Here is a 24,749-nt window from a genome sequence, read left to right as displayed (position 1 = left end):
ATTAACCAGGGATTTCTATTTGTATTAAAATAGCTGTCCATCTAAGCGGAAAGACCAAATGCTTAGTACCCAGTGGGGGCTCAAAAATTGCTATTATTATCTCTACTAGTAGTATTTTCAGAATGCGATGCGTGGGAGCTGTCACCTGCTCCGTCCTCTGAGCGCCAGGAAATTGTTCTCTTGGTTTCTGGCCAGGCAGAGGGCTTCCCAGCCTCTGAAACGCTGACCCCCACCTCGGCCTGCCCGTTATTTCTGGAGCACAGGAGACTTCAGTTTTCTCAAAGCCTCGGCAGAGGTTCAGCTGCCCCCCAGTCGTCGTTGAGAAACAGCATCCTCGCAAGGAGATCGGTTTGGTCAACAGAGGAAAACCAGTCTGGAAGGTAGTCGGGCCAGCCGACGGATGAACCTGTTTTACCCAGGACTTGACTTCCCCTCAGGGACTGAGCTGTAGGAGATGGAGGTCGTGTCAATGCAGGCTGCTTGGCAGATCCTCCCAGGCAAGTTCACCTCCTGGAGACAGGGTCAAATGCCCGAACCCCCGATGGGTTGAGGATTCAACTGTTTCGGGGTCACGTCTGGCCCCTGAGACCCAGTTGAGATCGTAAGCCCGTCACTGGGCAGGGATTGTCTTTATCTGTTGCCGAATTATCCATTCCAAGCGCTTAGTCCAGTGCTGTGCACATAGTAAGCGCTCAATAAATACTATTGAATGAATGAATCTTCTTTCCCGCTCTCAAGAGAGCAGGTTAAGGTGGTGTTTAAAAAGGTTTGAACAGCCCATTCTGGCACCTTCAGGTCCCCCGTGTGTCCCCAGTTTAGCTCGGCCAGGCCTAAGACAGACCAGAAAGGCATCGTACACGTTCTCCCTCCACGCGCTGCTCTGCCCCGTGCAATTCCTGAGGTATTCGTTAAGCGCTTACTCTTTGCCAGGGACTGTATTAAGCTCTGGCGTGGATACAAGCAAATTAGGTTGGACACAGTCCCTGTCCCTCTTGGGTCTCACATTCTCAATCCCCATTTTAGAGATGAGATAACTGAGGCCCCGAGAAGTGAAATGACTTGCCCAAGATCACCCAGCAGACAAGTGGCAAGATCCGGGATTAAAACCCATGAGCTTCTGACTCCCAGGCCTCACGCTCTATCCATTAGGCCATGCTGCTTCTGGCCACCAAAGGCTGCTTGGGCTGTGCGCTCGGCCAAGCCAGATCAACCAAAGAGATGCGGAGATCGGTTAATTTGCAGGCTGTGCCGCAGGACGGACAGAGCCTCTTGCCCCTGATTAGGAAGCTTGGCCTCGGAGCGAGAAAATCAGGCGGCGGAGGCCTGTCTGGAGAATGAGTCGCTGTGGCGGCCGGAGGCAGAGAAGGTTGGCGGGGTGGGGTGGGGCGAGGGGCTCGCCCTTGCTCTGATGAAGATGCGACCTCCTCCCTGCCCAAGAAACTGCCACCAGTTGGGTCCCGAGTGACCCAAATTGGCATCCTCCCCCTCTCCCGTCCCCTCCCCTCAGCACTGCACTCGTCCGCTCAACCGTATATATCTTCATCACCCTATTTATTTTGTTAATGGGATGTACATCACCTTGATTCTATTTCCTTGCTATTGTTTTAATGAGATGTTCTTCCCCTCGATTCTATTTATTGCCATTGCTCTTGTCTGTCCGTCTCCCCCGATTAGACTGTGAGCCCGTCAAAGGGCTGGGACTGTCTCTATCTGTTAATGTTGCTATTTATTAAGCACTTACTATGTGCAGAACACTGTTCTAAGCGCTGGGGAATACAGGGTAATTAGGTTGTCCCACATGAGGCTCACAGTCTTAATCCCCATTTTACAGATGAGGTAACTGAGACACAGAGAAGTTAAGTGACTTGCCCACAGTTACTGATTTGTCCATTCCAAGCGCTTAGTACGGTGCTCTGCACATAGCAAGCGCTCAGTAAATACTATTAAATGAATGAATGAACGAATGAATCATCTGAGCTGAACACTCCCTCTCTCCCGAGGAGCCTCCCGTGGCAGCCCACCGACTCTCTCAGCCCAGAATCGGAAACGTACCGGGGATGGGGGTGGGGGAGGAAACACGCTGGGCCCGAGACAGCATCAGAGTGGGGGGATTGTGCTGGTGACCTCGGATTGCTCTAACCCCTGTGAGAGCTGGTTTAGAGAATTTTTCAGAGAATATTACTATATTAGGCCCAGGGTCCTCTGAACCACCTTCCAGAGTCCAGGAGCCAGAAAACTCTCAGTATAAAGCCTACTGGATTGCACTTGGCTTTGAAAGCTTTACTCCCCCCTCCCTCAGCCCCACAGCATTACGTACGTATCCGTGATTTATTTATTTATTCCTACTGATGTTCGTCTCCCCCTCTAGACTGTAAGCTCACTGTGGGCAGGTAACATGACTAGCAACAAGGGAAGACTCACATCTACAGTCTCCACTCCCAGTACAGAGGCTCTAGTGGGTGATGTAGATTTTCCAGGAGCCGAACGTGTTTTGGAGATAATAATAATAATAGTGTTATCTGTTATACGCTTACTATGTGCCAAGCAAATTGGGTTGGTCAGAGTCCCTGTCCTGCTTGGGGCTCACAGTCTTCATCCCCATCTTCCAGTAACTGAGGCACAGAGAAGTGATTTGCCCAAGGCCACAGCAGACAAGTGGCCGGAGCCTCCATTAGAACTCACGACCTTCTGACTTCCAGGCCCGTGCTCCCTCCACTCCGCCACGCTGCTTTTCACGACGACATGCTGCTTCTGGCCTTTGGGGATTGGAATCGACCGATCTGTCGGTCAATCACATTTACTGAGTGCTTTCCTCGTGCAGAGAGCTGTACACACGCACTTGGGAGAGGGTAACACTGTTGGTAGAGAATTTCCCTGCCCATAACCAGCTTCCAGCCTAGACAGACATTAATATAAATAAATAAATTCCAGGTACGTGAGTAAGTGCTGTGGGGTTGAGGGAGGGGTGAATAAAGGGTACAAATCTAAGTGCAAGGGGAATTAGAAGCCCACTGGACTGTTTCTAATTGTTTCTAACTCTAACTCCTTCTCAATGAAGGTGCGGTGTGTTGTTCTGAAAATCCCCCAGAATCTGAGGGGAATCTCCAGTAGTAGCAGCAGGAGCAGTAGTAGTAATAATTATAGTATTTATTAAATAATTGTGGCATTTGTTAAGCACTTACTGTGCGCCAGGCACTGTATTAAGCACTGGGGTGGATGCAAGCAAATCAGGTTGATCACAGTCCCTGTCCCATGTGGGGCTCACAGTGTCAATCCTCATTCATGGCTCAGTGGGAAGAGCCCGGGCTTGGGAGTCAGAGGTTGCGGGTTCTAATCCCGGCCCCGCCGCTTGTCAGCTGTGTGACTTTGGGCAAGTGACTTCACTTCTCTGTGCCTCAGTTCCCTCATCTGTAAAACGGGGATTAAGACTGAGCCCCACATGAGACAACCTGATCACCCTGTATCTCCCCGGCACTTAGAACAGTGCTTTGCACGTGGTAAGCGCTTAACAAATGCCATCGTTATTATTGTTATTATTTTACAGAGGAGGTAACTGAGGCCCAGAGAAGTGAAGTGATTTGCCCGAAGTCACACAGCAGACACATAGCGGAGCCCGCCTCTGCCACTTGTCAGCTGTGTGACTGTAGGCAAGTCACTTCACTTCTCTGGGCCTCAGTTACCTCATCTGTAAAACGGGGATTAACTGGGAGCCTCACGTGGGACAACCTGATTACCCTATATCTCCCCCAGCGCTTAGAACAGTGCTCTGCACATAGGAAGCGCTTCACAAATACCAACATTATTATTATTACTACTGTTTTGCAGATAAGGGAACCAAGGCACAGAGACATTAAGTGACTTGCCCAGGGTCACCCAGCTGGCAGAGTCAGAATTAGAACCCATATCTTCGGACTCCAAGGCCCGTGCCCTTTCCACTAGGCCGTGCTGCTTTTAAAGTACCTTGCCGGCTGGGATTAGAACTGCCTTTCCGCTTGGAAGAATTTAGCTTCCTTAGAGCAGGTGAGGGCGGAGGCTCAGGTTGACTACGCGGATGGAGGCCGTGGTAAATCCCTTCCGTATTTTGACCAAGAAAACTCTCCGGATCCACTACCAGAACGATCGCAGGTGGAAGTCGGGGGTTCTGGGAGGGATGTGTCCGTGGGTCGGAGACGACTCGACGGCGTAAGACAACAACAACAACAACAACAACACATCCCAAGGAGCGATCCTTGGCCAGTTGTGCGCCTCGGTGTGTCGGACCAGACTGGGAAGGAATAGATCCCGGGAGACCCATACGCAGTGGACTCGGGAATCGGGTCATAGCTAGATTGAGAAACAGCTTGGCCTAGTGGAAAGAGCCCGGGCCCGGGAGTCAGAGGACCTGCGTTTTAATCCTGACTCTGCCACGTGTCTGCTGAGTGACCTTGGGCAAGTCACTTCCTTCTCCGGGCCTCGGTTACCTCATCCGCAAAATGGGGATCGATCGGTTGTATTTGTGGAGCAATTAATAATAATGTTGGTATTTGTTAAGCGCTTACTATGTGCAGAGCACCGTTCGAAGCGCTGGGGGAGATACAGGGTCATCGGGTTATCCCACGTGGGGCTCACGGCCTTCATCCCCATTTTACAGATGAGGGAACTGAGGCCCAGAGAAGCGAAGTGACGCGCCCACAGTCACACAGCTGACAAGCGGCAGAGCCGGGATTTGAACCCGTGACCTCTGACTCCCAAGCCCGCGGGTGCAGAGCACTGTACTAAGCCCTTGGGAGAGCGCGGTGCAACAGAGTTGGTAATCACATTCCCCTCCAACAGCCCAGTACAGAATTAACCCCTCCTGCTTCTTACTTGAACTAGAAGCCCCCTGTGGAACAGGGGGATTTGTCCAACCCGATTAACTTGTATCTACCCTAGCACTTAGAACAGTGCTTGGCGCATAAAATGAGCGCTTAACAAATACCATAATTAATGAATTAATATTGACCCAACCAATATTAAAAGAATGGGAGAATTTGCTGGGATGATTGTCAGCTCCTTGAGGACAGGGATCCTGTCTTCTACCTCTATTTTACTGTACTCTCCCAAGTGCTTATACAGCGCTCTGCCCACAGTGAGTGCTCAGTAAATCCCAGTGATCATTCATTCGTTTATTCATTCATTCAGTAGTATTTATTGAGCACTCACTATGTGCAGAGCACCGTACTAAGCGCTGGGAATGTACAAATCGGTAACAGATAGAGACGGTCCCTGCCCTTTGACGGGCTCACGGTCTAATCGGGGGAGACGGACAGACATAGGAGTCCGCCGTGAGGAAAGGTTTCTACGTTTAGATTCAGAAGAGGTCTTTGGCAGATGTAAATTCCAGGCCTACGTCTCCCTTTTCATCTTTTCTTTCTCGGGGAGGGCACATCTGGAAATGTCATCTGCTGAGGAATTCCGCGTGCGCTCACTCGCACACGTGAAACGTCAGAGCCTGTGATTCTCTCCCCCCTCCCGCCCAGCCCCCGGGCCACTCGCTCCGCGTGGGCGTCCCGCTGAAACCGCACTGCGCGGGTCTGTTTTCTCTTCGCAGACGTGGTGCTGGAGAAGGCCATGCACAAGTGTATCCTGAAGCCCCTGAAGGGCCACATCGAAGCCATGCTGAAGGACTTCCACGCCGCCGACGGCTCCTGGAAGCAGCTGAAGGAAAACCTGCAGCTCGTCCGGCAGCGGAGCCCTCAGGACCTGGGGGTCTTCGCCCCCACCCCCGACTTTGTGGACGTGGAGAAGATCAAGGTCAAGTTCATGACCATGCAGAAGATGTATTCCCCCGAAAAGAAAGTCCTGCTGCTGCTCAGAGTCTGCAAACTCATTTACACTGTCATGGAGAATAACTCAGGTGGGGCTCGTTCCACGGGCAGATGGGGCAGTGGGGCCTTGGGGGGTCAAGACCGGCCCGGTCCGGGGGGCGTCCGAGGAGGGCGAGGGGTGAACGACGCACAGCCCGAACTGTTTCTCAATCGATCCATCGTACTTATTGAGCGCATACTGTGTGCAGAGCACACGTGAGAGGCAGCACGGCCTAGTGGATAGAGCACAGGCCAGGGAGTGAGAAGGACCAGGGTTCTAATCCCCACTAAGGTCTTGTTCAAACAAGTTCTCGCTTATCAGCTGTGTGACTTCGGGGCAAGTCACTTCACTTCCCTGGGCCTCAGTTACCTCATCTGTAAAACGGGGATGTGGGACCGGGACTGTGCAGCCCTTTTGGCTTGTATCCATCCCAGCGCTTAGTACAGTGACTGGCACATAATAAGCACTTAACAAATACCACTATTATTGTTATCATTATTACTAAGCACTTGGGAGAGTAGCCAAGGTCCCTGCCCCCCGTTCCCTTTGTCCTGTCTCACGGCGCCCGGTTGGAAATAGACGATGTTTGGGAGTCAGGGGCAATGCCCGGCCAACCCGGGGGTGATTAAAAAAGAGAAACCAGGGCTTCCTGTTGCTACAGTGTTCCCGATTGACACGACGGGCAGGTGAGAGCCCGTGTCAGCTTTTGGGGTTCAAGGGAACCGGACAGAGGGTGCTCTGGGAAAACAATGGAGTTAGCCACAGAGGGCTTCCATCATGATTCCCGGGCTGGTTCACCTCCGCTGAAAGGCGGAACCAAGGCAGGAGATTTCTTTTCTGAGAAAAGAAGACCACAGGGAGCTGCCCGCGTTACTGCGGACTCAGTCTGAGACCTGCACGGGCAGGGAAGGTGGGCAAAACGGAAGCCGCGGATCATTTGGGATGGTAAACAGGCAGATTGCCTTGCTAGGTAATAATGATAATAAAGCAGCCTGGCTCAATGGAAAGAGTCTGGGCTTGGGAGTCAGAGTTCATGGGTTCGGATCCCGACTCTGCCACTTGTCAGCTGGGTGACTGTGGACAGGTCACTTCACTTCTCTGGGCCTCAGTTCCCTCATCTGGAAAATGGGGATCAACTGTGAGTCTCACGTGGGACAACCTGATGACCCTGTATCTACCCCGGCACTTAGAACAGTGCTCTGCACATAGTAAGCGCTTAACAAATACCAATATTATTATTATGATTTGTTAAGCACTTGCTATGTGCCAAGTACTGTTCTAAGCGCCGGGGTAGATACAGGGTCATCAGGTTGTCCCACGTGGGGGCTCACAGTCTTCATCCCCATTTTTCAGATGAGGTCACTGAGGCCCAATAAAGAGAAGTGGCTTGCGCAAGGTCACAGAGCAGACAAGTGGCAGAGCCGGGGTTAGAACCCACGTCTTCTGACTCCCAGAGCCCGGGCTCTTGCCACTGGGCCACGTTGCTTCTCTAACGGCCGAGGGTCAGAAGAAGCCACCCAGAGCTGAGAACGAAGAGGAGGGTAGATAAAGAGATAGGGAGGGTGGCCGTTCTTAGATACCACTGGATGGGTGAAAGGTTCTATCCCAATTAAAGTTACTCAAAAATCCTGTTAGAAGGGAGAAGGAGGGTGGCCTAGTGGAAAGAGCGCGGGTCTGGGAGTCAGAAGGACCTGGGTTCTCATCCCCGCTCTGCCACTTGTCTCCCGTGTGACCTTGGGCAAGTCACTTAGCTTCTCTGGGCCTCGGTTCCCCCATCGGCATAACAGGGATTCCATACCTGTTCTTCCTACCTTTTTTTTTTTTAATACGGTATTTGTTAAGCTCTTACTCTGTGCCGGGCACTCTTCTGAGTGCTAGCATAGGTACAAAATGATCAGGTTGGACACGGTCCCTGTCCCACAGTCGGAATCGCCATTTTAAAGATGAGGTAACTTGGGCCCGGAGAAGCGACTCGCCCCTGGTCCCGTAGCAGACAAGCGGCAGAGCGGGGATTAGAACTCAGATCCTTCTGACTTGCTGCCGCTTCTCTTGATGATCAGGTTGGACCCAGACAACGCCGTTCCAGCCGAGGTCATAGTGGAGGGAGGGGAACAAAGAGGAATCCAACCCCAAACGTCCTCCCAACTCTCCCGCAGAAATACGTTTGAAGCATCGGCTTGCTGCCGTGCTGGCAACCGCGAGCGGCGCCTCCCGCTTCGTCACTCTAAGGGATGTCACACGGGCACCCACTGGAGACCCGAATGGCTCACTTCCTACGAGGGCTGGGGGGCCCATCTTATCGACGGGATGACCGGGGCGGGGGTCCGCGGGACTGAAGCCCGAGAAAAATCCCCCCCCTCCTCTCTTCATCCCCCTCGCAGGGAGGATGTATGGTGCGGATGACTTTCTGCCGGTGCTGACCTACGTAGTAGCCCAGTGTGACATACTGGAACTGGACACGGAAATCGAGTACATGATGGAACTGCTGGACCCGTCGCTACTGCACGGAGAAGGTAAAGGGGCCGGAGAGCGAGGGGGTGGCCCCCGGGGAGCCCGTCGTTGGGCGGGGATCGTCTCCGTCTGTTGCCGAATTGTACTTTCCAAGCGCTTGGCACGGTGCTCTGCACACAGTAAGCGCTCAAGAAATACGATCGAATGCATGAATGTATGAGGTTTTCCGTTCCTTTGTTGTTGCTTTTTCCATGATATTGGTTAGGTGTTTACCATGAAGACTTGTGAGCCCCACGTGGGACAACCCGATTACCTCGTATCTCCCCCAGCGCTTAGAACAGTGCTTGGCACGTAGTAAGTGCTTAACAAATACCATTCATATTATTATTATTATTTGCGAGGCACTGTACTAAGCCCTAGGGTTGTAGAGGTAAGATAATCAGGTTAGTCCCAGTCCCTGTTCCGTTAAGCGCTCACAGTCTTAATCTCCGTTGTACAGATGAACTGAGGCACAGAGAAGTGAAGTGATTTGCCCAAGGTCACACAGCACAGAAGTGAAAGAGTCAGGATTAGAACCTGGGTCCTCTGACTCCCAGGCCTGTGCTCTTTCCACTGGGCCACGATGCTTCAGCCTGACTCTGCTTGACCTTCCCTTTCTCCCCCGACCTCATCAGCGTGGAGAAGCGGCCCGGCCTAGTGGACGGAGCACGGGCCTGGGAGTCAGAAGGTCCTGAGTTCTATTCCCGGCTCCACCGCGTGTCTGTTGTGTGGCTTTGGACAAGTCACTTCACTTCTCTGGGCCTCACTTACCTCATCTGTAAAAGGGGGATAAAGACTGTGAGCCCCACGTCGGACAGGAACTGTGTCCAACCCGATTTGCTTGTATCCACCCCAGCGCTTAGTACTGTGCTTGGCACATAGTAAGCACTTCATAAATACCACAGTTATTATTATTCTCACCGAAGGCGAAGGCGGTCGCTGTGTCGGCCTTGCTGGGATTGGCCCTTTCCCGTCCCGGCGAGGCTGGGGCTCTCCCTCTTCTCCCTTGGGGCTTCCCCGTTTTGTTCGTTGTCCTTATTCTGTGATGCTATTGCGATGATCATGTGGGAGTTGTATCATAAAATCAAGTGCTTAGTATAGTGCTCAGCACACAGTAAGCGCTCAGTAATTACCACTGAGAATGTGCTGGCAAATCTGTATTCTCCCATCAGAAGTGGAAGGAAAAAACATCCGGGGTTTTAGCAGGACAGCAGAGCACAGATAGGGAACAAGGACACCTATCTGAAATCCGTTGGAATCCACAGCGAAGGCTGCTTGTGAATTTAAGGGCAATCCCATTCATAAGGAGAAAGCAGGGAATCAATCCCGAGAAAGAGCGCGGAGGTCAGAGCCTGGGCCTGGGAATCAGAGTCAGGAGTCCACCACTTCTCTGCTGTGTGACCTTGGGCGAGTCACTTCACTTCTGTGCCTCAGTTACCTCATCTGGCAATTGGGGATTAAGACGTGGGACGTGAACGGAGTCCAACCTGATTGGCTCGCATCTGCCCCAGCATTTAGCCCAGCGGATGGCACAGAGTCCCCTCTCAGGGTGGCACCCGGAGAGTTTCCAGTCCTCTATCGGTCTCGGCTACGGGAGGGAGAGTCGAGCGGAGGCCCGTCCGTTCCGTTCCCGGCTTGGGCAGCGGCCGGCGAGCGGCAGGCCGTCGGCTACAAGTCAAAACTCACCCGTGCCGGGCGGCAGCGGCACGGGAGAGAGTGGAGGGCGGAGATGCGGGTTTACTGCCCGGAAGGAGGCCACGGTGAACCGCTTCCATATTTTTACCAAGAAAACCCTCTGGATCCGCTACCGGGACGATCGCGGGCGGAGAGCGGGGCGTTCCGGGAGAGACGCGTCCGTGGTGCCGCCATGGGTCGGAAACGACTCGACGGCATGAGACGAGACAGGCTGGCACAGAGTTAGCGCCTAACAAATACCAGAAGAGAATAATCGGTCGGGAAAACCGCCAAGATCTGGGTTTGCTTAACCCACTCTTGCGGGATGGGGTCAGCGGTTAGTACCCGGATTGGTGTGGAGTGCTGGCGCTTATCTGGGCTCTCCGGCCTGTTTTTATTTCATACCAAAAAAACCTTTCTGGGCACTGCCTAGTCAGCATCAGCTACAGGTGAGTATCGTGGACCAAATCCGGAACACAGACCACGGGGACTCGTTGGGGTTTTCACCTGAGAAACGGTCCGGGAAACTCATCCCCGTCCTTCTCCTTCCCAGGTGGCTACTATCTGACCAGCGCCTACGGGGCCATCTCTTTGATCAGGAATTTCCAGGAGGAGCAGGCAGCCCGGCTACTGAGTTCAGAGACCAGAGACACCCTACGGCAGTGGCACAAGAGAAGGACGACGAATAGGTCCGTCCCCTCCGTGGATGACTTCCAGGTATGGAGCCAGGCCTCCCTACTTCCCGAGGGGTGGTCCATTAGCTTGTAAGCTCTCTAAGGGTGGGAAATACGGGGTTTGCTTCTGGTATACTCTCCTAAACTCTTAGAACAGCGCTCCTCACACAGAGGGTGCTCGGGAAATACCAGTGAGTGACCTGAGGACTTTGGGGTCTGGCTGACCGAGCCAGAGCATCAGAAACAGGTCAGTGTGTCCGTCCCCGTCCTGTCTGACTTCCCAGATTCCTCCGGGTCGAAAATAAATGGCCGTGCCGCACCCGAGCTTACTCAGACGGACGGAAGACACTCTCGGCGCGGCCTGGTGGATAGCGCACGGGCCTGGGAGTCGGAAGGACCTGGGTTCTAATCCTGGCTCTGCCACTTGTCTGCTGTGTGACCTCGGGCGAGTCACTTCTCTGTAAAATGGGGATTAAGACCGCGAGTCCCACGTCGGACGGGGACGGCGTCCGACCTGATTTGCTTGTATTCGCCCCGGTGCGGCGCCTGGCACAGAGTAAGCGCTTAACAAATACCACGATTATCGTTATTATTATTTTTAAATGGTATTTAAGTGCTTTGTATGAGCTGGTCAGGTTGGACACGGTCCCAGTCCCCGGTGGGGCTCACGGTCTTAATCCCGGTTTTACAGACGAGGGAACTGAGAGGCAGAGACCTGAAGTGACTTGCCCAAGGTCACACAGCGGACAGGTGGCGGAGCCGGGATCAGAATCCAGGCCTGTGCACGCTCCGCTAGGCCACGCCGTTCCAAGGTGCCTGCGTTGGGCCCGGAAGGTTTAGTGAGTTAGAGAGGGAAAGGCTGGAAGGATTTGGCACAAATTGCGGACCTGGGGTGGGAGGGGAGCTGGGAGGAGGTAATTCCAGCTGGATCCTCCCCACGTGAGAGTGTGGAGCCTCGTTTCTTAGCGTCCCGGAGCTGCCGCTGCCATCTCGGAGCCCTGACCCGGCGCTCCGTCCCAGCCGCCGGCTCAGTCTCTCCCGCTCGCCGCGAGCTTGGAACCGGGTGATCCAGCCGGGCGCTTTGCAGCGGCGGGGACGGCGGGGAGCCGCCTCTCGAAAACCCCGCTCCCAGCCCGGAAGGCCCATTCCACTCCGTCGGCCGCTGGGCTCGGACGTGTCCGCGGCCGGTTGGGTTTCCGGGTTTTAATTGAAGCCAGAAGGCCCCAGACTGAACTCTTTGTTGTTTCCCCTGCCTTTCTAAGCCAAGTGCGGAACTAACTGCCAGATTTTTATTCTTCATTCATTATTTCGGTCGTATTTATTGAGCGCTCACCGTGGACAGGGCACTGTACCGAGCGCTTGGGAGAGTACAATATAGCAATAGTTGGACACATTCCCTGCCCACAGTGGGCTCACAGTCTCGAGGGAGAGACGGAAATTAATATATTAATATATGACAATTATATAATTAACATATTAATGCACGATATAAAAAATAAATTCCAGATATGTACCTAAGAGAGGCCCGTGGCCTCTCGGCCCTTCCTCCTTTTTTCTCGCCCTCCCACCCGCCTCTTTCTCCCTCCTCCCGCCTGTGTCCCTTCCCAAAGGGTCAAGCTTAGGCAGGTATCAACAGTGACACCTTGACTCTGCGTAGCACCTTTTATTTTCGCACAGTGCTTTGGCCTCATTTATAATAATAATGATGGCATTTGTTAAGCGCTTACTATGTTCCAAGGGCTGGGGAGGATACAAGGTGATCGGGTTGTCCCACGTGGGGCTCACAGTCTTCATCCCCATTTTACAGATGGGGTGACTGAGGCCCAGAGAAGTTAGGTGACTTGCCCTGAGTCACACAGCTGACAAGCGGCGGAGCCGGGATTAGAATCCGCGACCTCTGACTCCCGAGCCCCGGCCTTTTCCACTGAGCCGCGCCGCTTCTCTCTCACTCTGTCCTCGCAACAACCCCGTGGAGAAGGCTTAGGGTACGGGGGGCAAATCATCATCCCTATTTTACAGATGTAGACTCTGAGGCCCAGGAAGTTCAGTGACGTCAATCAATCAGTCAGTGGTATTTATTGAGCACCTACTCTGTGCAGAGCACTGTACTGACTGCTTAGGAGAGTACAGTAAATAGTCACAGGGGACGCGTTCCCTGCCCACCACGAGCTTATTTACCCAGAGTCAACCAGAGGGCCAGGACCAAGAGCTGGGAGCTTCCCCGGAGCAAAGACTCCATAGCATCGCAGGACGCTCGGGGTTGTTTGAAAGAGGCCCCTGGAGAGCGAGGAGGGAGACTTTCCCTGTGGAACTCTCCCGATTTTAAGAAAGCTTTCTCATCAGGTCAGGGGAACTCCCGCTCCATTTCCCTCCGACTCTCTCTCTCCAGTGTGGCGAGTCTTGGAGAATAATAAGAATAACAACGTTGTTGGTATTTGTTAAGCGCTTACTACGTGCTAAAGCACCGACCTAAGCGCTGGGGGGGAGATACAGGGTAATCGGGTTGTCCCACGTGGGGCTCACACTTTTTGTCCCCATTTTACAGATGAGGTGTCTGAGGCCCAGAGAAGTGAAGTGGCTTGCCCGAGGTCAAACAGCAGACAGGTGGCAGAGGCGGGATTAGAACCCACGTCCTCTAACTGCCAAGCCCAGGCTCTTTCCACTAAGCCACGCTGCTTCTCTAATGGTATTTGTTAAGCGCTTCCCTGTGTGCCGAGCACCGTTCTAAGCGCTGGGGTAGATCCAGGGTGATCAGGTGGTCCCACGTGGGGCTCACGGTCTTCATCCCCATTTTACAGCTGAGGTGACCGAGGCGCAGAAAAGTGAAGTGGCCGGCCCAAGGTCACACAGCAGACGAGTGGCGGAGCTGGGATTAGAATCCGGGGCCACGCTCTGCCCATTAGACCACACTGCCTCTTTATGTCTTTGAGACATGAAATAGAGTGTGCTGCCGTGTGTGGAAGAGAAACACACGATTCACCTTTGCCAGCATTCAGGGTATTCAGCACGGTCAGTCAGTAAATCATAAAAACTGTATTTATTGAGTGCTCACTGTGTGCAGAACACTGTATTAAGCACTTGGGAGAATACGGTCGAACACTATAACAGACGCATTCCCCGCCCACGATGAGTGACAGTCTGCCGTGTGACCTCGGACAGGTCACTTCACCTCGGGGCCTCAGTTCCCTCATCCGTAAAATGGGGATGGAGACCGCGAGCCCCACGTGGGACGGGGACTGCGTCCGACCCCGTTGGCTTGTCCCTCCCCCGGCGCTTAGGACACAGTAAGCGCTTCACGGGTCGCGCCGGTATTATCGTTGTCGCTGTCGTCGTGAGGGGGGGGAGCAGAGACCTCCTCCTCGTAACGCGGCGTCGGAGGTCAGGCGCGACCTCCCGACCGCCTAGCCTGGCCCCGGTAGCCGGCCTCCGTTAATCGCGGCGTCGACCTGGTCATCCCGCAGAATTACCTGCGCGTGGCGTTCCAGGAGGTGAACAGCGGTTGCACCGGGAAGACCTTACTCGTCAGGCCCTACATCACCACCGAGGACGTCTGCCTGCTCTGTGCGGAAAAGTTCAAAGTGGACAAGCCCGAGGAGTACAGCCTCTTCCTGTTCGTCGACGAGACCTGGCAGCAGTTGACCGAGGACACTTACCCCCAAAAGATCAAGGCGGAGCTGCACAGCCGCCCCCAACCCCAGGTCTTCCACTTCGTCTACAAGCGCATCAGGAGCGACCCGTACGGTGCCGTCTTCGGGGACGGGGAGGACGTCCGCCCCGCCTCGTAGGGGGCGGGCGGGGGGAGGAGGGGGATGGCTCCGAAGGGTGCCCGGGTGCGGCGTCGGACCGCGGGAACCGTTCCCGCTCGGTCGCCGACTCCTGGAAACGGCGAATCCGACTTCAGCCGGCACTCTGCGCCGGGGCGGGCGGGGGCGAGGCCCTGCGGCAAGGCCCGGGGACCATCCGGAGCCACGGTAACGTGACCCTCGAGGCGGAGTTTCGTGGAAAGTTAAGACCCCCCTCGAGGGCGTTACGCCGGGTCCGCCCCCTGGCCGTCTCCCGGCCGCTCCGGGACCGGAGTCTGTACCGAATAAACCTTTCCGGGGCCGACGGCTCTCCTGATTTCCCCGGCGGGTGTGTGACGGGACCGTCCGACGCGGTGCGTCGGTCAGCTCACGATTCTGGGGTGACTACATCCTGTTGGAAAACCCATTTTTTTTTTTTATATATAAAAAGGCTTCTTTTTTATATATTTCATAGAAATTTTTATAGCAGTTGCAGGTAAACTGTCAGGGTTGGTTTTTAAAATATTTTTTTAACTATAAAATATTCTATAATTATGCATGTGATTTTAACATTTAATAGACAAAAATAAATCTCTTGCTGGTTTTAGAGTATTGCATCGAAGTCTCTCTCTCTTCGTTAACTGGACGTCCAAGAAAGTCGTGAGGCGAGATGGTCGGTCTCTGTAAGCGGTTTGTATCACTGACACTGGCCCCTGGCTGCCTTTAGGTGTTGTTTTGTTACTTTGACAGTTGTAAATGTACGGTGGCGTTTTGCTAAATAAACGATTTGGGGGGGAGGGGACCCGGGAGGGAGGGTTCGGCGGGGTTGGGCCGGGGGCGGGGAGGGGGGGACGAACCCGAAAGAAACGAACGTAGAGAAAGGTAGAGAGAAGGTTCAGAGTTTAATCTGGGAATGAAACGCGTAGTAGTCTGCTGATTCAGGCTCCTCGCAGACAGCGGGCGAAGGAGACGGAGAGGACTCCGGATGCTCTAAAGGCTCGGTTGATTAGCCCGTCCCGGGTAGAGTCGGCCTTAGCCGACCGGCCGGGAAAATCACAAGCCCCAACGCTCTCTGCGGCCTCCAGGAGGAGCGGCCCGTCGGCCCTGCTCGCCGCAGTCTCTGAGCCGATCGAACGGTACCTTCCAACGTCCCCCTTCCCTCCGTCTTCCTTCCCTCCGCTCCGGTCCCCGGTTCCCGCCGAACTCCGGGGAAAGGGAGAGGAGGCCGGCTGGGCCGGGAGGCTCTGACGACCGCCATTAGGCGGTCCGGGGGGGGGGGGTGGGTGAAGCTGGGGGTAGACTTGGAGGATCGAGGGCGGGGGGAACCGCGACTCTCTCTCCCCCCGGCCCGCCGGAGCCTTAATCGGTTCTTAACGAGAACACTAATTCGACTCCCGCAGTCGGTGCCGTCGGCATCGCAGCGATCGGTCGTGGATCGTGTCACTCTTCTCGATCGTCGGATTATGGCTTGCTTCGGTCTCCCGTGATGTCGCAGATAAATCCATCCTCGTGCTAGAAATGTACGGTGAAATTAAGTTCGCATGTTTTATTAAACCCGTCGGAGAGCGCGCCGAATATTAGGTTTATCGTGGCGGTGTGACAGTCCGGAAAGTCGCGGGAACGCTGGTATTTACCTGTGAGGATTTGTAGCTGTATTTTACCTGTATGGATCTGTACCTTTTTAGCAGTGGTTCTCGCCGTGTATCCGAAACCGGCAGCACGTGTCGTGTTGTGTCGGCCTTTTGTAGACGATGAGTTTTGCACATAATACATTGTAATTCTGTACAATAATCCAGTGTGGGGTGTTCTTTGGCGGAAGAACGTGGCCGGCGGAGGGGTGGGCGGGGCAGAGCCCCGGGCGCTTCGTGTGAGGGGCCGACGGGCCCGGAGGGGAAACTGGAGGGGTGGGGAAGGGACCGCCGCATCACGGCTCCCAAGCACCCCGGCATTTCATCCATATTTATTAAGCGCTTCTTGGGTGCAGAGCACTGTACTGAGCGCTTGGGAAAGTACGATCCGACAGTAGACAGGGACATTCCCTGCCCGCGACGAGCTCACAGTCTAGGGGGTGGAGACAGACGTCGGTACAAAGAAGCAAAACTACAGATACAGACATCAGTGCTGAGGGGCTCGGGTGGCAGGGAGGGAAAAGTCAGGGTGACACGGGAGTGGGAGCTGAGGAAAAGTGGGGCTTAGTCTGGGACGGCCTCTTGGAGGAGATGGGCCTCCATTCAGTCGTATTGATTGAGTGCTGTACTATGTGCAGAGCACTGTACTAAGCATTTGGGAGAGAATGACATAATGGAGTCGGTAGGTAATAATAATAATAATTCTGGTACTTGTTAAGCGCTTACTATGTGCCAACCCCCCTCTCTGGGTCGCACCTGGAGAGTTTCCAGGCCTCTACCCGTCTCGGCTACGGGAGGGAGAGTCAAGCGGAGGCCCGTCCGTTCCGTTCCCAGCTTGGCCAGTGGCTGGCGAGGGGAAGGCAAACCTGCGCCGAGTCAAAACTCCCCGGTGCTGGGCAGCAGAGGCATAAGAGAGAGTCGAGGGCGGAGACTCGGGTTTTCTCCGCGGAAGGCGGCGATGGTAAACCGCCGTCCGTATTTTTACCCAGAAACCTCTTCGGATACGCTACCGGAACGATTGCCGATGGAAAGAGGCGTCCGTGGCGTCGCTACGGGTCAGAAACGACTCAAGGGCCTAAGACAAGACGTTGTGCCAACCGCCGTTCTAAGCGCTGGATAGGTACGGGTGAATCGGGTTGGACGCGGTCCCTGTCCCACGTGGGGCTCACAGTCTCAATCCCCATTTTATAGATGAGATCACCGAGGCCCAGAGAAGTTAAGTGATTCGCTCAAGGTCACGTAGCAGGCGCGGTGAAGCCAGGATTAGAACGCAGGGCCTTCTGACTCCTAGGTCCGTGGTATGATCCCTGCCCACGGGAAGCTTACAGTCTGGAGTCAGTCAGTCGTATTTATTGAGCGCTTACTGTGTGCAGAGTACTGTACTAAGCGCTTGGAAGAGTCCACTATAAAGAACAGACACATTTGCTGCCTACCGTGAGTTTACAGTCTCGAAGGGGAGACAGACATTAAAATAGATTAATAATAAGCGCTTAGAGCACCGTTCTAAGCCCTGGGGTAGATAGAGGGTCATCAGGTTGTCCCACATGAGACTCGCAGTCTTCATCCCCATTTTCCAGATGAGGTAACCGAGGCCCAGAGAAGTGAAGTGACTTGCCCACAGTGACACAGCCGACAAGCGGCGGAGCCGGGATTCAAACCCATGACCTCTAACTCCCAAGCCTGGGCTCTTTGCACTGAGCCACGCTGCTTCTTGGCAGAAAGGGGTACAAGTGTAATAATGATAATAACGTTGGCATTTGTTAAGCGCTTACTCTGTGCAGAGCACTGTTCGAAGCGCTGGGGGAGATCCAGGGTCATCAGGTTGTCTGTCCCACGTGAGGCTCACAGTCTTCATCCCCATTTTACAGATGAGGAAACCGAGGCACAGAGAAGTGAAGCGACTGGCCCACGGTCAGCCAGCTGACAAGTGGCGGAGCGGGGATTCGAAGCCACGGCCTCCGACTCCCCGGCCCGGGCTCTTTCCGCTGAGCCGCGCCGCATCTCGGCCGAAAGGGGTACAAGTGTACATGATGGCCCAGTGAAAAGAGCAGGGACCTGGGAGTCAGAAGGATCTGGGTTCTAATCCCGGCTCCTCCACTTGCCTACCGTGTGACCCGGGGCAAGTCATGCATTCATTCGTTCAATAGTATCTATTGAGCGCTTACTACGTGCGGAGCACCCTATCTTCTCCGGGCCTCCATCTCCTCATCGAAGTGGGAATTCACTACCCACTCTTCCTCCGACTCGGACCGTGAGCCCCGCGCGGCGGGACGGGGACCCCCGGGCAACCCGACGATCTGGTGATCTATCCCGGCCCGTAGCACGGTGCCCGGCACACGGTGAGCGCTTCCCACATCGGCACCCGGAGGAGGCAGGGCCCGGACGAGCCCCGCCCCAAGCCGAAGAAGGGGCCCGAGGGGCCGCAGCCCCCCGATCCAGGGAGACCCTCTAGCTCCCCGTGCGCGGCCGGCTCCGATCCCCCGCTGGCTCCGAGCTATCCCAGAGGAAGGAAGGAAGGAAGGAAGAGCGGCGACCTTCTGCTCCAATTAAGTGAGGGGAAAAATGACTAAGCGGAGGCTCTGGGAGTCGCCCTTCGGAATCCCGAAGGGGGACGGAAAGGGAGAGGGGCGGGGAAGAGGGCCAAAGGAGGAAGACTCCGGGGCTAGAACAAAACATCACAAGACCGTTCCTCAATCTACCGTTGAGCAATGTTTGCCTTCTAAAATTACAACACAACTCCGCAGGCTTTTCTCACTTCTCGAATGCCCAGGAAACAGACCCCCGGCAAGATCTGGAAGGGACGGGAGGAGACCAAAAATACACACGGCCCGGCCGGGGAAGAGGAGGCAGAGTTACAAAACCTATAAATACGTGATGAAACTCGAATGTGGCCCAAGAGACGGGTGTTTTTAGGACAGCGTGCGTCGGCAGAAAATACCCGTTCTCCCTTCTTCTTTAGACTATGAGCCTAACGAGGGGCGGGGACCGTGTCCCACTTGATCTTCTGTCTACCCCGGGACTCAGTACGTTGCTTGGCGCATCAGTTAAGGGCCGATAGGTGTCTTTGTTATTATTATTAGTTACTGATGAATACTAATTAGAATAATCTATCCCTGGAAGTCACGATGAAACAACGCCGGAGCCACGTAAATGGGACAGGGATGGAGGCAAACTTTGACCAAGCCAGGAAATTAGGAGGAAGGCCCGGGAGTATCACTTGACAAGTGGCAACTTGTCTGCTGTGCGACCTTGGGCAAGTCACTTATCCTCTCTGTGCCTCAGTTCCCTCATCTATAAATGGGGATTGAGACCGGGAGTCCCACGTGGAAGGGACTACGTCCAAAGTAATGATAATAATAACAACGTCGGTATCTGTTAAGCGCTCACTATGTGCCGAGCACCGTTCTAAGCGCTGGGGGAGACACAGGGGAATCCGGCCGCCCCACGTGGGGCTCACGGTCTTCATCCCCATTTTACAGATGAGGGAACTGAGGCACCGAGAAGTTAAGTGACTCGCCCAAAGTCACACAGTGATTGCCTCCTATCTGCCCCAGCGCTCAGTGTGGGGCCTGGAACGTAGTAAGTGCTTCACAGATACCATTTAACAGAACAATTCACAAGCAAGCGGATGCACTGCTGGAAATCCTCAAGCCATTGCAGTGGGTGTATCTTGGGTTCGCGTCTAATGACGATAACAATAATTGTGGTGTATGGGTTTATGTCTAATAATAACAATGATAATAAAATGGCGGTATATGTTAAGGGCTCACTAGGTGCCAGACACCGTACTAAGCGCCGGGGCGGTTACAAGCAAATCGGGTCGGACACAGTCCCCGTCCCACGTGGGATTCGCGGCCCCGATCCCCATTTCGCAGATGAGATGACTGAGGCCCGGAGAAGGAAAGTGACTCACCCAAGGACACATAGCAGACAAGTCGAGGAGCCGGGATTAGAACCCACGACCTCTTTTTGCCTCCCCGGCCCGGGCTCCATCCACTGCAAGGGTTCTATTCAGTGAGGCGTCGCCTCACCTTTCCGGCCCACCGGGAAGCCTCGGGCGGTTTAGCAATCACCAGAAGCGGCGGGGGGAGTGAAAAGAGGAACTTATCTCAACCCGAGCTTTTCCAGAAGGTTTGAAACGACGAACCTGAAGATCCGCCCAGTCAACGGCCCCGCTTCTGTCTAGAAATAGACCACGACGACCCAGGCCCCCGGTCCGCGGCTCGTTGTTGGCAGCCACCAGAGAAGAGGCAGGTGAAAGAAACTTCTGCCAGCTGGCCATCTTAACTCGGACCAGAAATCCCCAGAAACCCAGGATTTCAAAAACCTGCAGAAAAAGGCCCGCTGTCCCCACCCTCAAAACTGGCCGACGGGCTCAAATTCCGCCCCCCCCGTCCCAGAAGCGCCTACTATTTGAGCTAGACGTCCGGCGTGGAGTGGCTCGGTGGAAAGAGCCCGGGCTTTGGAGTCAGGGGTCACGGGTTCCAATCCCGGCTCGGCCGCTTGGCGGCCGTGTGACTTTGGGCGAGTCACTTCACTTCTCGGCGCCTCAGTGACCTCATCTGTCAAATGGGGATGGAGACCGTGAGCCCCACGTGGGACGACCTGATTCCCCTGTGTCCACCGCAGCGCTCGGAACGGTGCTCGGCACATAGTAAGCGCTCGACGGATACCGACGTTATTATTTTCAGTAGTCAGAGGGAACATCGATCGCAATCAATATTACTGAGCCTTACAGCGTGCAGAACGCTCCGCTACGAGCTTGAGAGTTGGCAGACGCTATCTTTCCCCTCAAGGGGCTTTAATGACAATAACGATGATGGTATTCGTTAAGCGCTTCCTATGTGCAAAGCACCGTTCTAAGCGCTGGGGGGGGATACAAGGTGATCAGGTTGTCCCAGTGGGGCTCACGGTCTCAGTCCTCATTTTACAGATGGGGTCACCGAGGCCCAGAGAAGCGAAGTGACTGGCCCACAGTCACCCAGCTGACAAGTGGCGGAGCCGGGATTCGCACCCAGGACCTCTGACTCCCAAGCCCGGGCTCTATCCACTGAGCCGCGCTACAGTCTAGTGCGGGGAGACGGGATCCATTCACTCATTCGCTTGAATTTATTGAGCCCTTACGGTGTTCGTTCCGAGTGCTTAGTCCAGTGCTCTGCACATAGTAAGCGCTCAATAAATACTATCGAATGAACGAATGAATGCAGAGCGCTGTACTAAGCGATTGGAAAGTACGCTTCGGCAACAGAGACAATCCCTCCCCAACTACGGGCTCAAAATCAATCACAGATCGTCGCCTCTCCTTATACAAAGAACGGCCACTATGGCCTAGAGGAAAGCAGCTAGCAAAAGTGCCCGGCTGTGGCGCTTTTTATAACAATGTTGGTATTTATTAAGCGCTTACTATGTGCAGAGCACTGGTCTAAGCGCTGGGGTAGATACAGGGTCACCAGGTTGTCCCACGGGAGGCTCACGGGCTTAATCCCCATTTTCCAGATGAAGGAACTGAGGCCCGGAGAAGCGAAGTGACTCGCCCACAGTCACCCAGCTGACAAGTGGCAGAGCCGGGATTCGAACCCGTGACCTCTGACTCCCAATCCCGGGCTCGCTCCACTGAGCCACGCTGCTTCTCTAGCCACGCTGAAGAAATGTTTCCGGCCAAGACCTTTCTGACCCGAATTCGTTGTGGGCAGGGAACGTGTCTGTTTACTGTTCTATTGTACTCTCCCAAGCACTTAGTAAAAAAAAAAAAAATAAAACATGTCGGTATTTGTTAAGCGCTTACTAGGTGCCGAGCACCGTTCTAAGCGCTGGGGGAGACACGGGGCCATCGGGTCGTCCCACCCGAGGCTCCCGGTTAATCCCCCTTTTACAGACGAGGTCGCCGAGGCCCAGAGAAGCGAAGCGACTCGCCCACAGTCACCCAGCTGCCGGGCGGCAGAGCCGGGAGTCGAACCCATGACCTCTGACTCCGAAGCCCGGGCTCTTTTCCGCTGAGCCAGGCTGCTTCCCAGTGCTCTGCGCACAGCGAGCGCTCAGTAGATACGACTGAACGAAGGAATTGTTCCGTTTGGCCCCCTTGATTACGCGCCCCGGCTCCCCTCGCCCTCCCGTCTCTTAGAAAGAATTCACCCCCTACCTATCTTGGGTGGGGCGGATCCGGCCGTCGGAATGGCTGAATTACAGCGAATTTCCCCAAGGGCCTTTGCTACACCGCAACCTGATGACAAGAGAAACCCCTGGGCCAGGTGACTTTCTAGAGAGGACGTTCAGATCGGGGTTGAAAACCCCTCCGCGCTGCCAAGCTCCGCAGAGGAAAAGCCACCTCCAGCGTGGCTCGGCGGAAAGAGCCCGGCCTTCGGGGTCAGAGGTCACGGGTTCGACTCCCGGCTCCGCCGCCCGGCAGCTGGGTGACCGTGGGCGAGTCGCTGCACTTCCCTGGGCCTCGGCGCCCTCGGCTGGAAAATGAGGATTAAGACCGTGAGCCTCACGTGGGACGACCTGACGCTGTATCCATCCCCAGCGCTTCGAACGGTGCTCTGCACATAGTAAGCGCTTAACAAATACCAACGTCATTATCCTCACTGGGCCGCTGACGGGGCCGTTGCTGGACCGGACCAGCGGTCCGCCCCGCCTCGGATTCCCGGGCGGCCGACAAATGGGTCGGCGCGAAGGGCCCGGGCCTTCTTCGCTGCTCTCAGCAGCAGCCCCAAAATAGAACGGAGACGGGGCGGGCAGGGAGTGGGGCGTGCGCCGAGCCGGGCGGCAGGGGCCGGACTGCGGGCTGCCCATTTCCTCCAGCCGCCGCTCCGTGGCACGGGGTTTCCAGCCACCTCAAGCCTAATCGGAAACATCAGAGAGGGCGACGGCGGGCGGACGCGGAGCTGCCGGATGCTCCGCGCTCCGGCCGTAAACGACGCCGACCCGGGTCCGTTTCGCGTCCGGGATCGGGAAGGGCGTCTTACGATCCGGGGTGGCCGACGTGTGCGGTCTTCCAGCTGAGCTCTGCTGGCCGGGAATCTCCGAGGCGGGCAACGGACGGCAGCCCAAGAGGATAATGATGTTGGCATTTGTCAAGCGCTTACCACGTGCCGAGCACCGTTCTAAGCGCTGGGGTCGACGTAGGGGAATCGGGTCGTCCCACGTGGGGCTCACGGTCTTCATCCCCATTTTACAGAGGAGGGAACTGAGGCCCGGAGAAGTGAAGTGACTCGCCCGCAGTCAGACAGCCGACAGGTGGCAGAGCTGGGATTCGAACTCATGAGTCCCGATTCCGGGGCCCGTGCTCTTTCCACTGAGCCACGCCACCCCGGACCGGACTAGGCCTCTGCGCCGGCTGGACGCATCTCTAGCCGCCGGGGAGGATCGTTCCTCCGTTCACTCGATCGTATTTATTAATAATGATGATAATAATAATAACGTTGGCATGTGTCAAGCGCTTACTAGGCGCAGAGCACCGTTCTAAGCGCTGGGGGAGACGCAGGGGAATCGGGTCGTCCCACGTGGGGCTCACGGTCTTAATCCCCGTTTTCCGGATGAGGGAACCGAGGCACAGAGAGGTTAAGTGACTCGCCCAAAGTCACCCAGCTGACGAGCGGCAGAGCCGGGAGTCGAACCCGTGACCCCCGACTCCCAAGCCCGGGCCCTTTCCGCTGAGCCACGCCGCTTCTCTACCGAGCACATACCGCGTGCAAAGCACTGTGCTAAGCATTTCGGAGAGCACGGCACCACAACCGACACCGTTCCCTACCCACAGCAGCTTAGGCTTCGTCAGGCAGATCCATCGATCAAGCACCGTGGCCCTAAGTGGAGAGAGGTCCCCGACCCGGCCGTCGGAGGACCCGGGTTCTGATTCCCACTCCGCCAGTGGCTTGCTGTGTGACCTCGGGCAAGTCACTTCACTTCTCTGTGCCTCCGTTTCCTCAGCTGCGAAATGGGGAGTAAATCCGATTTCCTCCTGCTTAGACTTGTCAGCCCCGTGTAGGACGCGGATCGGGTCCAACCTGAGAATTTTGTATCTACCCCAGCGCTTAGAGCAGCACTTTGGGAATATTATCTTTAAAAAAAATCAAACTAGCGGCGGTGCTTATCGAGAGCTTAGAGCACTGGGTGCTAAACCTTTGGGAGGAGGTTCATTCATTCATTCAATAGTATTTATTGAGCGCTTACTAGGTGCAGAGCACTGTACTGAGCGCTTGGGATGAACAAGTAGGCGAGATGTGACGGAGCGGTAGGCACGATAGGCGCAAGGAGCTTAGTCTTGAGGGGGAGGAAGACATTAAAACACATTATAATAATGTCGGTATCTGTGAAGCGCTCGCTACGTGCCGAGCGCCGTCCTAAGCGCTGGGGGAGATACGGGGTCATCGGGTCGCCCCACGTGGGGCTCACGGTCTTCGTCCCCATTTGACAGATGATTATAGGCGGGGGGAAGCGGCAGAGTAATAAGCGACTGTGGGCAAGTCACAACTTCTCTGGGCCTCAGTGACCTCATCTGTCAAATGGGGACGGAGACCGTGAGCCCCACGGGGGCCGACCCGATTCCCCCGTGTCTCCCCCGGCGCTTAGAACGCTGCTCGGCACCTAGTGAGCGCTTAACAGATACCAACATTATTACTAAGGGCCCTGGCGGGGGGGGAGGGGGGGTCGGGGGAGTGGGAGAATAAAATATTTAT

At 55.1% G+C, this 24,749-nt stretch overlaps 1 protein-coding gene across 6 annotated transcripts in view; it reads left to right on the top strand.

Moving 5' to 3' along the window:
- The window catches only part of RIN2 (Ras and Rab interactor 2), a 248,243-nt gene extending 232,006 nt beyond the window's left edge, over positions 1–16,237 (top strand). For 5 of the 6 annotated variants that reach the window (XM_029066539.2, XM_029066566.2, XM_029066556.2 and 2 more), the window contains 4 exons: positions 5,570–5,875; positions 8,208–8,339; positions 10,544–10,707; positions 14,126–16,237. In XM_029066539.2, coding sequence (XP_028922372.1) covers positions 5,570–5,875; positions 8,208–8,339; positions 10,544–10,707; positions 14,126–14,449 — 926 coding nt within the window. In that variant the 3' untranslated portion in view covers positions 14,450–16,237. Of the gene's footprint in view, positions 1–5,569; positions 5,876–8,207; positions 8,340–10,543; positions 10,708–14,125 lie in introns of those variants that run through there. The other variant, XM_039912472.1, reaches the window with a different exon arrangement.
- The last annotated feature ends 8,512 nt before the right edge of the window (positions 16,238–24,749 follow it).

Source organism: Ornithorhynchus anatinus, chromosome 1, assembly GCF_004115215.2.
Source record: "Ornithorhynchus anatinus isolate Pmale09 chromosome 1, mOrnAna1.pri.v4, whole genome shotgun sequence".
NCBI lineage: Eukaryota > Metazoa > Chordata > Mammalia > Monotremata > Ornithorhynchidae > Ornithorhynchus > Ornithorhynchus anatinus.
The sequence above is the reverse complement of the archived record's forward strand: the minus strand, read 5'-3'. Positions and strand labels throughout refer to the sequence as shown.